The sequence below is a fragment of the Rhodnius prolixus genome, unplaced genomic scaffold, assembly GCF_049639745.1.
Source record: "Rhodnius prolixus isolate KJV_2025 unplaced genomic scaffold, Rpr scaffold_2, whole genome shotgun sequence".
Classification (NCBI taxonomy): domain Eukaryota; kingdom Metazoa; phylum Arthropoda; class Insecta; order Hemiptera; family Reduviidae; genus Rhodnius; species Rhodnius prolixus.
Genome location: NW_027411592.1, coordinates 24,399,045 through 24,416,690, shown reverse-complemented (window position 1 = coordinate 24,416,690; position 17,646 = coordinate 24,399,045). Strand labels below are relative to the sequence as shown.

General features: G+C 33.4%; 2 protein-coding genes across 6 annotated transcripts in view; one reads left to right on the top strand and one right to left on the bottom strand.

Annotated features, from left to right (window-relative positions):
• Positions 1 to 9,457, bottom strand: part of SNF4Agamma (SNF4/AMP-activated protein kinase gamma subunit) — a 297,611-nt gene extending 288,154 nt beyond the window's left edge. For 2 of the 5 annotated variants that reach the window (XM_074121066.1, XM_074121067.1), the window contains exons 1-2: positions 9,296 to 9,457; positions 8,834 to 8,945 (exon numbers count right to left, since the gene is read on the bottom strand). In XM_074121066.1, the coding sequence (XP_073977167.1) occupies positions 8,834 to 8,945; positions 9,296 to 9,442 (259 nt within the window). In that variant the 5' untranslated portion in view covers positions 9,443 to 9,457. Of the gene's footprint in view, positions 1 to 8,326; positions 8,547 to 8,833; positions 8,946 to 9,295 lie in introns of those variants that run through there. The other 3 variants (XM_074121068.1, XM_074121069.1, XM_074121070.1) reach the window with 2 other exon arrangements.
• A 148-nt stretch (positions 9,458 to 9,605) lies between these two features.
• Positions 9,606 to 16,197, top strand: Icmt (isoprenylcysteine carboxylmethyltransferase ste14). Its single transcript, XM_074121075.1, has 5 exons — positions 9,606 to 10,061; positions 10,910 to 11,001; positions 11,126 to 11,295; positions 13,286 to 13,503; positions 15,277 to 16,197. The coding sequence occupies exons 1-5, from the start codon at positions 9,867 to 9,869 to the stop codon at positions 15,457 to 15,459; spliced, it is 858 nt and encodes a 285-aa protein (XP_073977176.1). The 5' UTR covers positions 9,606 to 9,866; the 3' UTR covers positions 15,460 to 16,197.
• Positions 16,198 to 17,646: the final 1,449 nt, after the last annotated feature.

Sequence of the window (17,646 nt, the reverse complement as noted above, 5' to 3'; positions counted from 1 at the left end):
ATTTCAAAGAGGCGGTGGATATTCACTGAATCTTGCTTCTCTTATAGTTGGCATAATGATCCAAGGATGGCTTTCTGGGGATGGCAGAGCCTTAAAACCTGGATTATTCAACACCACTGATCATATCAGCTAGAGACTACTAATCTCATCTAGGACTCCTAGAACCTCCTAGCGGGAAGTCACACGTTCATAATCGTTCAAAGATTTTTTACTTCAGTGAATGTTTTTGCAAGTCCAGCATAAAGGAAAGAGCGAACCAAAATAATAATAAAAATTAATAGAATTAAAAAAAAAAAGTGCACTTTGTTCCTCCAAGGATTCAAGATTGACGAGGAATCGGTCAAATAGAAACAACAACTCGCCTTTTTGCCAACGTTTCCACAAATATATTGTCTTCTTCAGGGCCTGGATATTACAAATACAAAAATACAAACAATTTAGAGAATGAGTAATGTAGAAAATTAATAAAAAAAATCAGTAATATAAAAATAAATAAAATAAAATACACTAAATTTTTTATAATTATTGAAACTTACGTGGCTATGCGGGTTGGTTGAGTTACAGAAACTAAGAGCCAGACTAGAGAACGGGGATATATATGTACAGTTATAGTGGGACTTACAAGGGAATTTTGGTAATGAACAATGGGACAGATACAATAGACTATTTACAATGTTCATTTTTGACTAAAGAGTAAATAAAATAGATATTTTGAAAAGAAATTTCCAACCCGCATAGCCACGTAAGTTTCAATAATTATAAAAACTTTATTGTATTTTGTTTTATTTATTTTTATATTAATGATTTTCTATGTTACTGATTCTCTAAATTGTTTGCATTTGTAATATCCAGGCCCTGAAGAAGGCAATATATTTGTGGAAACGTTGGCAAAAAGACGAGTTGTTGTATTTATTTGACCGATTCCTCGCCAATCTTGAATCCTTAGTTCAATAATTTACGGTCACGAGACCTAGATATTCATCTTTGTTCCTCTGTTCTACTCGTATATTAACTGTCATCAAAGAATGGACTATCTGCACAAGAATGGCCACAAGTGAGCAGCTCACTGAAAAGGCATTAAATATTACTGCCATTGAAACAAGAAGATACAAACCGGAGAAACAAAGAGTAATGAACGATTAAATAGCAACTCCATTAAGGCACTATAAAAAAAAAAGAATCAGATCTTGCAAAATGGCCATCCTCAAACGATTTTTATTCTAACGGAAACATTAACCGTTTAAATAATAATTTAGATTCTAGAGAGATCAGTTTGTCTCTCTCAAAATGGGTGTACGCGATTATTGCATATTGCTTTGGGGTCTTGCATATTGGCTAGTCGTCTCTGGGCAAAATGGGGCCGCAAGGTTTTTAATCGTATATTCAAGGTAGTAGCCTCAGATATGAATATTAAACAATGCAGGTATTGTAATATTTAAAAATATAAAATAAACAACTGTGAAAAATGTTTAACAATTATTGTTTATTAATAATGTAGCAAGAGCTAATCAAGCTATTGTTGCGGTAGCTCTACATAAATAAGCCTTAGAAATACAACAGTTAATCAATAGCATCATGTTCCTGTCTAAACAGTTTTGGAATTGTAAGGTTTCCTTCAACATTTATCTGAAGCAATCTAAAATTAACCTTCTAACAACTCATTTCAAACTGAAGGGGTGTGTCAAAAACTAAAAAATTAAAAACATTTTATTAGCTTTTGCTTATTTAATTTTATTGCCAATTTCAGTCATTATTTTTTTTGCAAGCTTTCGACCTAGGGACTAGGTCACCTTCAGGGCTTACGCTACTGGTGAGTACATGAATAGACAGGACAGAAGACAAACTAGCCTTAGATGTAACAATGTACTATAAATGTTAATAACATAAGCATAACTTATTAAATAAATAAATTGAAATATTAAGACAAATGAGGGAAGGGATTAGCTGTGAGGTTAGCATACTGGACTCCCACGCGGAGGTCCCGGGTTCGAATCCAGCTGCTGACTCTTAGGTTTTCTCTTCCTAGGAGCTTCTTACAGCTCACTGTCCGGTGATGGACAGTGTTGTCTGTAACGAGAGAACACAGTCCGGAGGCCGGCAGGGCACTGAAAACAGCTCCGGGCGCCAACAACCTTTGATGTTGACGCGCCTTAAATCATAAAAAAAAAAAAAAAAAACAAGCCAGGGAAGGGATTAGCTATGCGGTTAGCGTATTTGATTCTCATGCGGAGATCCTGGGTTCGAATCCAGCAGGTCGCCGTTAGATTTTCTCTTTCTAAGAGCTTCTTACAGTTCCACTGTCAGTGTGATGGACATTGTTGTCAGTAACGAGAGTACACTTTCCGGAGAACGGCAGTGCACTGAAAATAGCTCCGGACAACCTGAGATGTTGACGCGCCTTAAATCATAAAGAGAAAAGCCCTGAAGGTGATCTAGTCCCTAGATCAATTGCTAAGCACAAAATAAAGATTGAAATTTTTATTATTTTTTTGGTGACGTAATCTATTAACATTTAGCATTGAAATAGCGAGGATTCGGTCAAAATGAAAAACAACAACTCCGTCTTTACGCCAACGTTTCCACAAATTTATTGTCTTCCTCAGGTCCTGGTCATGTGACTTGGTTGAGTTACAGGAAAAATAAAAACTGTTTTTTAAACCAGGACAGCTTGGCGAAGTGAAAACTTCATTCCGGTGAATATAACATGTGAAAAGAGGAGGGGAGTATTTCCAAGTTCGAATTTTGAATAATTCTGTGAATCTAATACTAAAGTTATTTTTTTAAAGTTGGGTTATTTTCTGTACAGATATCGCATAGTGATGTTATGAGAAATGGGCTTATATATTACTTTCATCAAAACATGTGGTCGGATGTTGGCCATCAAGATCCCGGGCTAGACTCCATCACGATATCCATTTGAAGGCTGATCCGCAGCTAACTTAATTATTTTGAGATTTTAGATTATGAAAGCTCTATGTTCTAAGTTACTATTCGTAGAAATACTTATTTTCGAAAATGGCCTCTTTAGAAATCCTGCAGGAGCAGCAGATTTGAATGATTAGCACAACTTTTAAAATAAATTTTAATAAAGGCAAATAAATACAGAGTGGGGCAAAAGGTATGAACCGGTTTTAAAGGGATGTAAAACAAAAACAATTCAACTTACAGAAATTATGTTTATATTGTTTAATTCAGTACAGAATCTAGTTTTTTACATTAAGTTTGAAAGATGATATCACGTAGGTGGCAGCCGACAGCCGCGATGCACTCTTGAAGGCGAATTCTGAAGTTTTCAACCTGCACTTCTGCACATTTCGATGGGTATTGCCGTAACTTCCTCTCTGATTCTGTCCTTAAGTTCTTCCTAGGTATGTGGACGATGTTTAAAAACTTTTTCCTTTATCTACCCCCAAAGAAACAAAAATCACAAACGCTCAAATCTGGTGAGCGCGCAGGCCACTCCATGTCACCCCTCAATCTCGCCACTGAAATCCTAGCAGTGTGGGATGTAGCCCCGTTCTGTTTGAACCAGATGTCTCCCAGATTAGTTGCTTCACTCAATTCTTCCAGCTCAGGTTCAAAAAACTCTTCCAACATTGTCACATAGCGCTCAGCGATGACAGTGACGGTTCGCCCATTATCCTCGAAAAAGTAAGGACCAATAATCCCAAATTGGGATACTGCAAACTATACAGTCACTTTAGAGGAGTGAAGTGGCCTTTAGTGAATTTCCCTTGAGTTTTCATTACCCATCGAAATGTGCAGAAGAGCGGTTGAAAACGTCAGAATTCGCCTTCAAGAGTGCATCGCGGCTGACGGCCGCCACCTACGTGATATCATCTTTCAAACTTAATGTAAAAAACTAGATTCTGTACTGAATTAAACAATATAAACATAATTTCTGTAAGTTGAATAGTTTTTGTATTACATCCCTTTTGCCCCACTCTGTATCTTATTAAAAAGATCATAAAGTCTTGTTTGTCTACTTATTAGTTTCGAAATCAAGGCTAATGCACTTTAAATCAGGCGTTGGTTTTAAGATTCAAATATTGTCGAGGTATTTAAAGGAGCTAGTTTTTTGACTTGATTTAATTGTGGCGCAAACCTTATTGATGCTGAAAGAGAACTGGACAGTTATCTGCTAAGTTTTTTTTTAAATGAATTCTAAAAATTTCATCACGATATCTAAAGAAACTAGCATTTAATGGAAACACAATTTAAAACTCAATTATTATATACTGAAGAATTTTATGATGCGTGGTGTTAATTCTGGCACCAGATCTTTTTATGTCTTTTACAACCAATTAAAACGCTTGATTCAATATTGTATCCGCAGTTTCTCGGAAAATTGAGTGTTTCGAGTGAACTATCACAAAGGGCTAAATACGATACTTTTAGACAAGAAACAATCAGAGGAAAGACTTAAGTACTGCTCAAAAATGAAAATTTGGACCAAATAATTGGCCACTAAGTTCGAGTCTCTGAAATATTTGCAGGAAATAATACTAAATTATGAAATGTGCTTATCAAAACAAGAACTGGATATGTTAGAAGACTTATAGTTCAAATTACACATTCCTTTTAGTGAATTTAGTTTTCACTTATCTTAAATGACTTTAATTTTTGTTTATTATTAGTACTATAGCCCCTATTTTATGTCATATATTACAAACCTACATATTAATTTCAGCGTTACGCTTTTTCGTGCAGTTTTTGACGATCGATCCTTATACAACTGTCCTACCGGACAGTTTTAATAGGTTTGTCTGAATCAAACCTCGTAATTTGTCTGTGACTTTACGCCGCGTGCAAAAAACGTCTAACAGATTTGTTATTAATTACCCAAACAACCAAACCTTCAGTCATTTAACTGCTGTAGGTAGGTTACGAAATAAAGTTGAATGGGTATGCACCAAGTAATTACAAACCAATTGAAGAGCTTGGTGCAAAAAGTATCTACATTTTTTTCAGAAAATGTGTTTAGTGGCGCCCCCTATTGTATGTTCAATTCTACATCTTTTGGCGCATTAACTGCATAAAGACTCGTTTATTATTACTTATTCTCTAACCTAGGTTAGATTTGGAGCAAAAATGAGTTTACTACTGCAGATAACATTCTTTTGCTCCAAATAGAAAAGATGACGCAATAAATTTTTTATATTAGGTTTATTTAATGTTTATATTAGGTAGATATTATTTTTCTTTTTGACGGGCATAATAATATATCTAACATTCGCTTCGACAAGACACAAAATGCCACTCAAAAGCTCAAAAACAAGAAATCTGTTGACTAAAGTACTTAATATGTACTCGTTTTAAGGAAAATTATGATTTAGGTGCAAAAAAGAGTTAGCTGCAAAATAACTTTTGCTTATAGCAAGCTTAAAAAATGCCCTAGAAAGTTCAAATTGAGCCCCAAATGATCCCATCTCAATATATTAACTAATCCTTACAGCAGATACAACATAAGGAATACATCTTAAAGCACATTTAGTTTTTTGTCCCTACTAAAAATTTTAAAAAACTGTAGATAGCTCCTTTTTGCACCAAGCTCTTCAATTGGTAACCAATCATAAATAGTATTTAGTTAAAAACCTTCTTCTTCTTTTTTTTGGGGCGTTTATTTTTGCTACAATCAGCGCGTTAGCCGCTATAAGTAACAGTGATAACAGAACTACGGATTACAGAGATATACGAGTGGAGAAGTTACCCAGTGGTAGCACTCCAAAACATTAGACTGTTAGTCATATTCTTCACTTGAGAGGAGATCACGAGGCCACTGTCTCTTAAGGCGTCTTGTCGGGTTGTCAGGAAAAGTTCTTGAAGAAAGATTTTTAGCTAGAGGATTTATATGAGATTGCAAGTTGAAGTGGAGTTTTCTGAATCGTGTTTTGGGCAACTTGTGTGACAAAAGGAATGTTAAGGTCAGTGTGTATAGTCAGGTTGGAGACATAAAATGGAGCGTATACAACAGTTCGAAGTATTTTAGATTGATGGGACTGAATCCTTTGGAGATTTGTGCGTTTGGTTGAACTCCGCAGTTCTATTCCATGCGCCCAGATGGATTTCAAAATATAAGTATAAATCAGTCTTTTGTTGTCCAGAGAGAGTTTTGATCTTTCGTCTAAAAGTCTTTTAAGTAAAACCCAAGGTAGCTGGCAACTTTTACTACTGGTAGAGGTGTTAGGTTATAGAAGACTGGAGGAAGAGTAATGTGACGAAGAGTGAAGGTGATGTTCTGAGACTTGGTTTCATTAAGCTTAATAGCCCATCTCTTGAACCACTTTTCTAATGAGGAGAGATGAGATTGCAGATTTCTGTGAGCAAGTACAGGATAATGGTTGGTGGACAGCAAAGCAGTGTCCTCTGCGTATGTGACACAGGATCAGTTGGTACGTCTGAAGTGTAAATGGAGTAGATAAAAACCTTATATTTTAATTTTGTACTCCTTAGTTTTTGTTCTTGCTTTAGATAACTGGATTGTGTCTAATATGAGGAATTTTAAATTATTATTTTAATGTAATTAGTCTAATATTTATTTGTCTACTTGATTTAATAATGAAAATTCCTTTCAGATCAATGATTCAGTCACCAAAACAGTGAACAATATTCTACAAAGTTATCTCAATGCCTGATTAAAACCATTATAAAAATTAAAATCGCCCAAAAAAATCTAGAATAAAATAAAAATAAAAACACTCCAACAAAGTCGCATTTTCGGTAGAATGGATTTCTATCTATTTCTTTTTTAAATTAGTAGACTTGAAATACTACTCAAACAATTATTTCTGACAAAAACTCAAAACATTCGATTCACTTCAATACTTTCTCTTACTAGGAAGTATAGTTCAAAAAAAGTTAAAATATATTAGGAATTAATTTTGGGTTAAAATAAGAACTGTTTTGCACTAGGATTTGATTGAAATAGATTTAATTTTATGTCATACAGAATAGGATCGCAGGGAACCTAATGACACTAGCTTTGCGTAGCTGGTGTAAAATTAAAAGCTAAACAAAAAACAAAAAGAAGGAGATAAGTTCTTTTTTGAAGCCATTTTATTGTAGGAGTTTTAATAAGTGCAGGAAATTATTTAAAAACTTGTTGCAAAGAATCAAACGGTTATTGAACGTACAACTAACCACCGCTAGATAGCACTATATTGACGGTAATTATTTATTAATATGATTGATTATAAAGAAATGAGAAAAGTTATATAAATAAATTTTTGGTTTAATTAAAATTGCTTAATTAGCATGTTGCTCATTAATATACTTTATCAATAAGATATGTACAACTTAACAAGTAAACAAACACAATATCTGAAGAACTTTTTGACTTCTAAAATGAAAATTTATTCTTGAGCTTTTTAATAGTAGTATCTTCCGTAACCAAATAATTTTTTTTAATTAGAGAACATTCAGAAGCTTTGTAACGAATTTTTTAAATTCATCAAGCAAGCAAAAATATAAAACGCAATTAGTAAATGGGCTGTCAGTATTAAAATGCTGGAGGCAATATACTATATAACTTGAGTTTTATCATTATCCTCAATGTTAATATTTTACTTCATTTGAACTCATTTAGAGTGTTATTCAGCCTAGCAAGCCCAAATAACAATTAAAACTATGCAAACAATTAAAAGTGATAAGTCAAGGTCACATTTAATATCCAACTAACTGAACTGAATACATTTTACTTTTTATTTTGCAAATATGCATTAGGTACAACTTTGAGGGATAAGGTTATTTCCCAGAACATATTGTTTAGGAAGAACCAATAAATAAACGTTTTTTTTTTTGTCGTTGTTGGTGTATGTGGGGCTTCTAAATTCTAAAATGTACTGTGAAAGGAAAATTGCGAAATATATTACGAAAGGTAAAAAAAAAAAGATTGCAATTCAAGTTAAGAAGAAAAACTAATTTGTATCAATTCAATACCTACATGAAAACTAAAGGAAAACTTAAGTCGTTGGTAAAGGTCTCAAGTTAAGCAGCTATCAGAGGCATTTAAAAATTTAGTTTTTAACTTGCACAGTTATATGTAAAAATGTTGGAGACAAGGTGGGCCCAGTCTATTGCTTAACACAGTTTAAAAATAGACATAATAAAAGCAAAAGTATGTTCTGTTAAAACTGACTTTTGGCAAGACGTTCGACAAAACTGAAGTGTACATCGAAGATTAAGACGTACGTAAAAATAACGTTATCTAATTATTTTCACACAAATTGGCCAAAATTATCACTGATAAGGCATTATGTAAACAGCAGCAATTTATGGGTACACCTATTCTTTAGTTTCTTTTTTATCAATTCAATAACCAAATTACCTGTATCGTTCATATCATGTAGCCCCTTTTGTGTCATGACGCACAAATGTTCATTAATACAATACACACAAAAATAATGTTAATCATCTCTGTGACAATCACAAACAATAACTGTACATATTATAATATCATACAGGACAGATCACAGAACTATTAAACATAACCTAACACACTATACACACTAGACTATGGCTATAAAGGCACTAAACTACACCTCTACAAACCCTGCTCATTCTACCCTCAGGGCGCGCCACTATCAGCTTTTGCTATTTCAAATTCTAATTAACCAGAAAAAATAATCCAATAGGTAAGTTCCTAATTCTTTTACAATAGTAGTCTCAGAAACTGTAAACATAATTTTAATCCGAAATAATATACAAATCTATGTGCGAAAATTAAAAAGTATGCTTTAAGATGCCATCTGGTGGACAATATTGAAAGTGACACTTTCGTTTCTGGAATATTTTTGAATAATTTAATTTTTAATCAAGACCAGGAATTACTTACTGCTGGAGTAACATGAAATCTGCTCCTCTTTGGCCTCTGTCTTGGAGGACCTTCTGGTGGGCCTGTCTGGAAGGTCACCTTCCTTCCAGGAGGGGGCAATCCCTGCTCCATTCTTTGACAGAAATACAAACGATTATAACATAATTAAGAACAGTATGATCAACTTGAGATTATCTTATCGCAAAACTTTTATCATGTATTGCTAGTATTAATGCTCAATCAGTATTATGACACTGTAAGCATTCGTAACCCGAATTGTGTCAATATTAACACAATTATTCCTTATTATCTTCAAGACCTTTTATAAGTTAAATTTTTAAATAGGCAATATAAGGCGAAGTGATACGCTCTATTATTAGGCGCAATACATTATTTATAAAGTAAATTGCGTACTTATTTTATTTGCATTTTTTGAAGAGATAATGAAATGACATTAATGGTACGTATAATTGGATAAAATACCTTTAAAATGGAGGTTTTATCCCAATGTAGACCCCATCCTTTAACACCCGCGGTCACAGCTGATGTACTACAGGGAGAAAAATCGACAGGAGTCTTGCCAACTTTTACAGCGTCGATCAATATAATTACAACATTGGCTTGGCTCATACGCAGGTAAAGAAGGTTGCTTTTCTATTTTATAATGCATCTCAAAATTTTGAAAATAAAATTTACCGCCTCTTTGATGCATACAATAAATAAAACAAAAAGGAAAAGTGGGGGGTTTTCAAGATTCGAAGGACAGAGGAGTGTCTGACATGTCAGAGTGGGAGTATTGTTATGTTTAGTTTTACGAAAGATACAAGTAAGAGTAGGACTGTACGTCTTAGATCATTGGTCATGGCTGTTAGCTAACGGTATTTAGTCATGAGCACACATTTTAAGCAACAGACGTTTCTTAATAAGATACCAGTTTCTATGTTGGCAGTCAAATGTGAGAATTTCATTTCTATCTGTAGGATGAGCGTTGTTAGTATCGGTTTTGTAAATAAAATTTCCACGTGCACATAAACAGAAGTGAATTACACACAGAATGGTAGTTTCTGCTGGTAAACTAAGCCTCTTATGTTTTCTTGTGTCATGCCTTAATTTGGCAGTGTTTTTTGCGCCGGTCTTTGATAATCAGTTGTTCGAATTTTTGTGTGAAAATATTTTCTGTATCTTATTTGTTTACTTCATTGGAACTCATGTAATATGGTGGCTTTTGCTAAACAATTTTCTTTACGATGTGAGTATATGCACTAACAATTTGTTAGTTTATTTCTATGCTATGCTGTACATTTGTTAAATTAGGGTAGGTTATAAATTTTCTATAGTGTATTGTGTGGGATGTATGAAATTTTTATGTAAACTTAAGTATTGTATAAAATTAATATTAAAATAGCATGTTAATAACATTAAGGCCCCATATTAAGAAGAAGTTCAATTCTTTTCATTATTTAGTTACGTTTTTGAAAGCATTGTGCATACTCAAACAAACCTAGTTTAGTAAATAAGTACATAAGTAAGTAATATGTATATGCTGTGTACTTTTCTATAATTTATTTTAAAATAAGCAAGTATTTTCTGCCTGAAAGGTTTTACTTCTGGTGCATCGGATTATTAATGTAATTTATAATGGTGACCTAATGCTATTAACGAGTGAATGTACTGCAATAATCTTTGGTCTGTTTACTGCTGATTGTTATATCCTCAGAAAAATATAAAAACAAATTATCATTTATTAATAACAATTATCCATTTTAATAAAAAATTCAAACAAATAAAAATCCACATCATTAAAGCATGTTATATATATTCTCTCTGTTAATGTTTGGTTATTATAACTTACCTGAGTTTATTTCTAGTGGAGGATCACGTTTTCCCAAAGAATATCGCAAAGGAGAATGTGATAATATTAAATGGCCAAGTATTGTCTAATATTTAGAAATGGCCAGTTTCTTAAGTTGCCCTACTTTTAATATATTTATCACTAGAACTATTCCGATTAGAAAATCGGAAAGTCTTTGTATGTCTGAACCATTAAATACTTTTGTTTTACTTTCTCTTACTTTAATATAGTAATTTTAATTTTAGGTTGGAGTGAGAGCTTGTTTTTTAGGAGCCATTTTTTCGTGGGGTATTTTCACTGCAGTGCTTGCACCTGAATCTTATTCAATATTTGGATGGTAAAATTCCTTATTTATGTATTAATTTATAAATGGCTATGTATTATTTGTTTTTTAACAATCTTAATTGTTTAAGAATCAAAAGACTTCTTTTTCAAAACATAAATTTATGACTTGATTATAGGTACATGTGCGTGTTATCCTTCTTCCATTTTTCTGAGTTCCTGGCTATATCTGTGACTAATCCTGCAACTTTAACCATAGATTCATACATATTAGATCATAGTTTGGACTACAAGATTGCAGCGGCCACCAGTTGGGTAGAATTTTTCGTTGAAAGATGGTTTGTTCCTGGTGAGATATTTTTCAATTTTAAAGATTAGTAATTTTATAGTGCCACAGTATGGCAACTTAAAATTGAGCTTATTTATAATTTTTATTGGGCGTTCTGATTAAAATATAATTTTATAATGTATTATTTATTAGTGGGTCACTCAAAAAAGATTTCAGATATGAGGAAATGGTAACATTTCCGCTGAGAATTTCGTTATTAGAGATTACAGAACCTTACCTCAATCAAATCGATTTATCCACAATTACCTAAGCCAGAAATACAAATATGTGTTAAAAAAATACTGCTTAATTGTAGATTTGGATTTCAGAATTTAAATCATATTTCGCAAAATAACCTGCTTTCAAAATATTTTTGCGGAAAAGAGCCACTAATTTCAGGCGAAATTGGTTGGAAAAGGTATATTTAGGTCATATTGATTCGATAGTGAACGAGGAGTCAGAAGAAAGCAGAACCGTCATGGCAAAGCAAATCTGATGTTTAGACCTCTGAGAATTTGATTTAGGTATTCTTTATAGGTACTGTCTCGTCACCAATTTCTTCTCTTCAAACTTAATTACTTTCATAATCCATGCGCCTCACTACTGCGCATCTCATTATCCATCTCTACAATATTTACTGAAAAATAGGTATACTGTTCAGTTATATTATAGACACCTTCTAGAGGTGTCTTTACTGCTTCAAGAGCGCATGATTAAATGAAAACATTGATATGAAGTAGTAACTAGTTAATTTTTGTACACAAAGCCAGAAGAATAAAGTTTAAGTTACATCTTGTTTGTTATTCTAAAACTTCTGAGTGACATCCTTCATTGATCCTCACCTAGCAAAAATCTCAGAATAATGTGTTCTCGTTTTTGTTATTTCTCTGTCTTTCTTAATACAGACGCTCCAATCATTTCATACTGCGACTTGAAATTTGAAGCCGATTCTCAAAACAGAACCTGGACGTTGTACGTATTTGTCGCAGTACCCTTAAGAGCATACTACTGACAGGTGGAAAGTCAAGCAATGTAATAGGGATAAGAATTCCCTCAGTTTTTAATTTGTCCATGCTTGTTTTAAATTAAGGCGCTTCAACATCAGAGATTATAGGCTACCGGTGCCTTTTCGCAACCTTTCGAAACACATTCCATTAAACTGAACATTTCTTTACACAGCATGGAAATTCAAAAAGTGGTCTTAAATTATCCGTAAAATTTAAAAATTATTGCTTAAATAAAAATTATTAATAAAATTCTGAGAGAACTGCACTAAGTGAAATATATTTGATTCAAATCAGCTTTTTTTGCTAATTTTATCCATCACTGCGGAACTAACCACTTTTTCAATAGATCTTTATTTTTGCCCCAAATATTTTAAATAATTTTTATTTTATCAAAAATTTAATTGGTAAAGTGGTACTTCACTAAAAGCGATTGGCCCCCACCAATTATGTTGCATCTTAAGGATTTGGGATTAACGCCCTTATATGGTGCTGTTTCTTTGGTTATGTATATATCCTGCGAGGGGTTCTCTCACCTCAATTACCTCACTTCGCTCATATAGTGGCATATAGGAAACATTCATTATACAACAATATGTCGACGATATGCAATTAAATTTTTATTTAACAGGCCTACAAGTACAATTATTATTTTAAAGGTTTCAAGAATGTAACCATTTTTTTTTTTAATTAAATTTCTTGATATAGTCAAAACCCTCATAACATTTCAGTAAAAATGATCCCTTACTGAACACAATTAGCATTATATCTCTGGGGGCTTGTATCGCAATTAACGTGTTTAGAAGCGAATGTGAAACATTCAATGTGAAATGAGTAATGTGTTTGCTGCTGGGTTCTAAAAATAAATGTTTTTAATTTGAGTTGCAAGTTGAAAAAATGCTTAACATTGTTTTTAATTTTCAATTGTTCAACTTGATTCTCTTAATACAATCATATGATATTTCTTGTGTTTCAATATCACTGGAGTGATTAATTGTAAATTACAGGTATGAAGACACATACATGGATAGCAGCCGTGGGTCTTATCTTGTGTATTGGAGGCGAAGTACTTAGAAAGCTAGCCATGTATACTGCTGGAAGAAATTTCACACATACAGTGAGATCTGAAAAAGGTCCTGATCAAACGTTAGTCGTCACTGGTCTTTACGGTTTAGTTAGACACCCCAGTTATATGGGTTGGTTTTATTGGGCTGTAGGAACTCAGGTATTACACTTTTTTTCCATTTTTTAAGCTTTAAATACAAATTCATTACGTAATTATCATATACTATCTGGATTGAGCGAGCCAATTATACTGGACTTAGGTTGTTTCTTTTATAAGGAAATAGTTTTTCAGTTGCAAGTTATACAAAATTAAATTCTTAACCTGGGTAATCTTTGATATAAGTTACTTTTACCGAGATTAAGGTCGTAATTTTCTCGGATAGTCAGGCTGCTCTACGAGCTATTAGTTCCTACCAGGTCAACTCAAGGCTGATTTGGGACTGTCTGGGTGCCCTGAAGGAAATTAGTTGACCAAAATAAGGTCCTTCTGGTTTGGGTACCTGGTCATTCAGGACATAAGAGAAACGAAGCGGCAGATTTATTGGCCCGGGAAGGCTCTGCGGGACATTTCGTTGGCCCAGAGCCCTGTTTTGGGGTTCCGAAGTGTGTTAAGTCTGCGACCATTAACTTATGGGTGTAGAGTAGATCTCAGGAGTGGTGGCAGTGACAGGCGAAGGAGTTCATTAAAGGCTATTCGCCGATGCTGACTGCAGAATTAATCCGTCAAGGCCGTGGGGCTATAAGGATGATTGCAGGCCTATTAACTGGCCACTTGGCCACTGCAGGCTCAGAAAATACACGCATCTCATGGGCCTGGCAGATGATAGCCTTTATAGGTTCTGTCAGGAAGAGGAGGAAACGGCACTGCACGTGTTATGTCAGTGTGAGGGGATGTGTTGCGTGTGGCTAAGGATGTTACTTCTCGGGGAGGAAAAACCAAGGCCTGTGAGCTTTACCCAAGAGTCGCACTCTAGCATTAGGAGTCTGATTAAAAGGACAGGTCTGGAGAGTGAGGGGAGCCACAATAGATCCAAAGGGATCGCCGTGGCGTAGTCCTTGAGGCCGCCCTAGTCTAATCTATCTATCTATAAGTTACTTTGGGATAAATTATATTATTTTGTTTTACCTCACTTGTGAAAGAAAATTTTGTAACAAAACATGTTAACTAATGATGAGTCAGCAAGTGTGGTATGAGACATGAAACATAAGTGAAGTCGAATGCTCTACACCAAACTGATTATTCTAAATCTGGTGATGGATGAAAGTCTGGAACCAGTGTGAGATACAATAAACATACGTGCTAAAATCATTTAAGTTCTTTCTTGGCTCAGTTATAATATTTTAGCAGTAATCGCCATCTTAGGAGGCCTTCTTTTCTTTCGATATTGCCCGCAACGCTAAGATGTAACCGAACTGTGTTCGATTGCTTTGTCTAGCCTTGTTCTTTATTTAATGGTTATAAATATATCTAATAGTAAAGTAAGTTTACTAGTCTCTTCCGTCCACGACACTAAATTTGGCAGGTTTACGCAAAGCCCGCTTGAAAAAATGGGCATTAATTTACGTTTTTTAAACTTATAGTATTTCAAAAGAATCCTAATAATAGTTAAATACCTTTAAAGGAAAATTATGTTTTTTAAGTGTGCATCCAGTATACATTTCATGCGATTCCTCATTTTATTATTTATTCTTAACATTTTATGTTTCACAAAACCTATGCAATATTTTTTCGGTGCCATATTAATAAAATATGTGCGGTAGGAACAGATTATTAAAATTAGAATAATAGACTACAGTTGAATATAGCTAAGAATTAAGCGTAATGTTTTCGATATTTGGGGTTTCAAGTATAAATCAAAATGCATTATGAGTTTTTGTTGCTCCTATTGTAAAATGTTTCGATTTGAATGTTGTATTCATGTTTCTCTCACAGATTACGTTGCTGAATCCATTGTGCACTGTTGCTTATGCACTGGCTAGCTGGAAGTTTTTTAACGACAGGGTAACTATTGAAGAAGTTACTCTATTAAATTTTTTCGGCTATGATTATATGGATTACCAGAAGAGAGTACCAACAGGGCTTCCCTTCATTAAAGGCTATTTGTTAGAAGACTGACCTACACCAATTTAGGACTTTTTAAAACAGAGCGGGCAAGATTTTTTTTTGTTATTGATAGTGTGTTAAAGTTCTGCTGTAACTAAAACTTTATTGCAAGTGAATGTTTGTGGCAGGATGTTGATAGTGTTAAAAATTCATGCGCATCTTTATGAGAAACAAAGTTGGGGAGTTACAAATATAGAAAGTTACTAAAAAAATTATTTATTATTTTTCTATGTTTGTATCTCCCCAAAAAACAATCTCAATGTTCAGATCCTTTTTATAACACCCTTTATAGACAGACATTGTTTCTTAATGTAAATCTTTCCTGGTTCTCTTGAGTAGATTTGTGGGTAAATCTATTTTATTTATTCTGTTATAAAATAGAAGCAAGTATTTATAATGAAATCTTATATTCGAATGTTACCCGTATTTTTAGAAATATTTTTGTATTCCTACCATTTCTTTAATACAAAAGTTATATTTCTTAACCTAAAAAAAAAAAAATATTTTAATTGTTAAAACGCTTATTTTGGCAAAAATTGTGCCAAAACATATAATGCGTTGATAAATGAATATTTCTTGGCGGCAATGGCCATGATGAAAATATGTACTAATAAAAAAAATTGTATTACAAGGAATTCCTGGTGTTGGAATTATGTAACACCATATTTAAAATTTAAAGTATAATTTTTAATATTTCCTAACCAAAGACTGTAAATGAGATATTTATTCTAATATACTAATTTATTTTCAGTTGTTTGTTTTTTTCTTTTTATTTAAGCTTTAATATCTGAGGTCATTGGCGCTTTGAGCTTTTTTAGTTAGAGCACTGCTGGCCCCCCGGACAGAGGACACTCATTACAAGGAACACCATTTTTCTTGTTAGAATTTCTGTTAATTGCAAATGCATATTTAAGTTTTGTGTCAAGTGATTATTCAAATATTTTGTTCCACTCAATACTTGAAGTAACCTGACATTGAAATCATAATTTTATATTTTAAGGTTCTTTGATTACTAATGTCTGAAAATTGTTTTAATAAGTCCTTTCTTACAACTGAGCAGCATCACTTTTTTATTATTCCTTTTTTACTTTTTATTACAGAAATTGTTTTGATCATCTCAAATTTTGGAAATAACTTGTTTCTAGGTCCCTTGAGTTAACAATAAAAAAAAAAGGTTGTTTAAGCTAAAACTCACAGGAAGCTCAATTAATATTTTATACTTAATTGTGGACTTAATATTTTTTGTGCGTTCCCTTGCTGCAACTGTCAGTAATTTAGCGGAAAAATCTCTCAAATGAAAAACTCTTCCTTAGTTAATTATCGCACTTTACATAATTTTCTTTTAATGAATAAAATTCTTTCAATGTATATAGTTCATTTACATTAAGACATTGTACTGAAATATTTACAGAAAACAAATATTTTGAGCCAATTACATTAGCTAAAGTACATGTGAAATATAGGTAAGTAAAGTTGGTGTTCAATCATGTAGGCATGAGATGTGTTTCGTTGGAGATAATACCTCTAAACCCCAAGTGGAAAGTCTATGCAGCCCCACGTTATGTCTTGTGAGCCAGGTATGAAGGTACTTGGAGGATATTTTTTTAAACTATATACTTGTAAATTGGATGACTTCTTCTACATTGTTACACCTTACATCTAAAATTAGATTAACTAATTAAGAAATTTGTATTCGTGGATGACAAGATTGGTCATCAAATTGCAATTGAAATCTTGCCTGCAGAAAATTCACGTCATGAGAAGATCACCTCGACAGGAAATATCGGAATCAGGAGATTGTTATCCATTTCGATATTCAGGCAGCCATTAAAGCGCTGAGCTCCACTGTCATCAGCTCGAAAGTGGTTTGAACATGTCTTGAGTTTGAACAAAATTCTGAGTACTATCTCAGAGTGTAACAAAATTTGATGGCTGGTGCTTTGACATGTTAAGGAAGCCAAAGTGCCATTTTAGGGACTCTATTGGAGCAACTATACATAACCAGAGAAAATCTGAAATTTTCTTTGGGCGAGTGAAATAAAGTTTCGCAAAATGTCAGGTCTCATGACTGGGTATTATAGATTCAGAGGACCCTAAGAAAATGGCATGAAACGTTATGTCTTCTGCAAAATCAGAAAGCGATTAGAAGAAACTCTAATATATCTCCTAACTTACGGCGATGCAGGAAAGATTTAGATG

Bases quoted from the DNA above. Each gene is read 5' to 3' on its own strand.
- Icmt (XM_074121075.1), top strand. From the start codon at position 9,867: ATGGTAGTTTCTGCTGGTAAACTAAGCCTCTTATGTTTTCTTGTGTCA. The intron at 11,002-11,125 runs GTAAAATTCCTT...ACTTGATTATAG, and splicing joins TCTTATTCAATATTTGGATG to GTACATGTGCGTGTTATCCT. The intron at 13,504-15,276 runs GTATTACACTTT...TTTCTCTCACAG, and splicing joins ATTGGGCTGTAGGAACTCAG to ATTACGTTGCTGAATCCATT.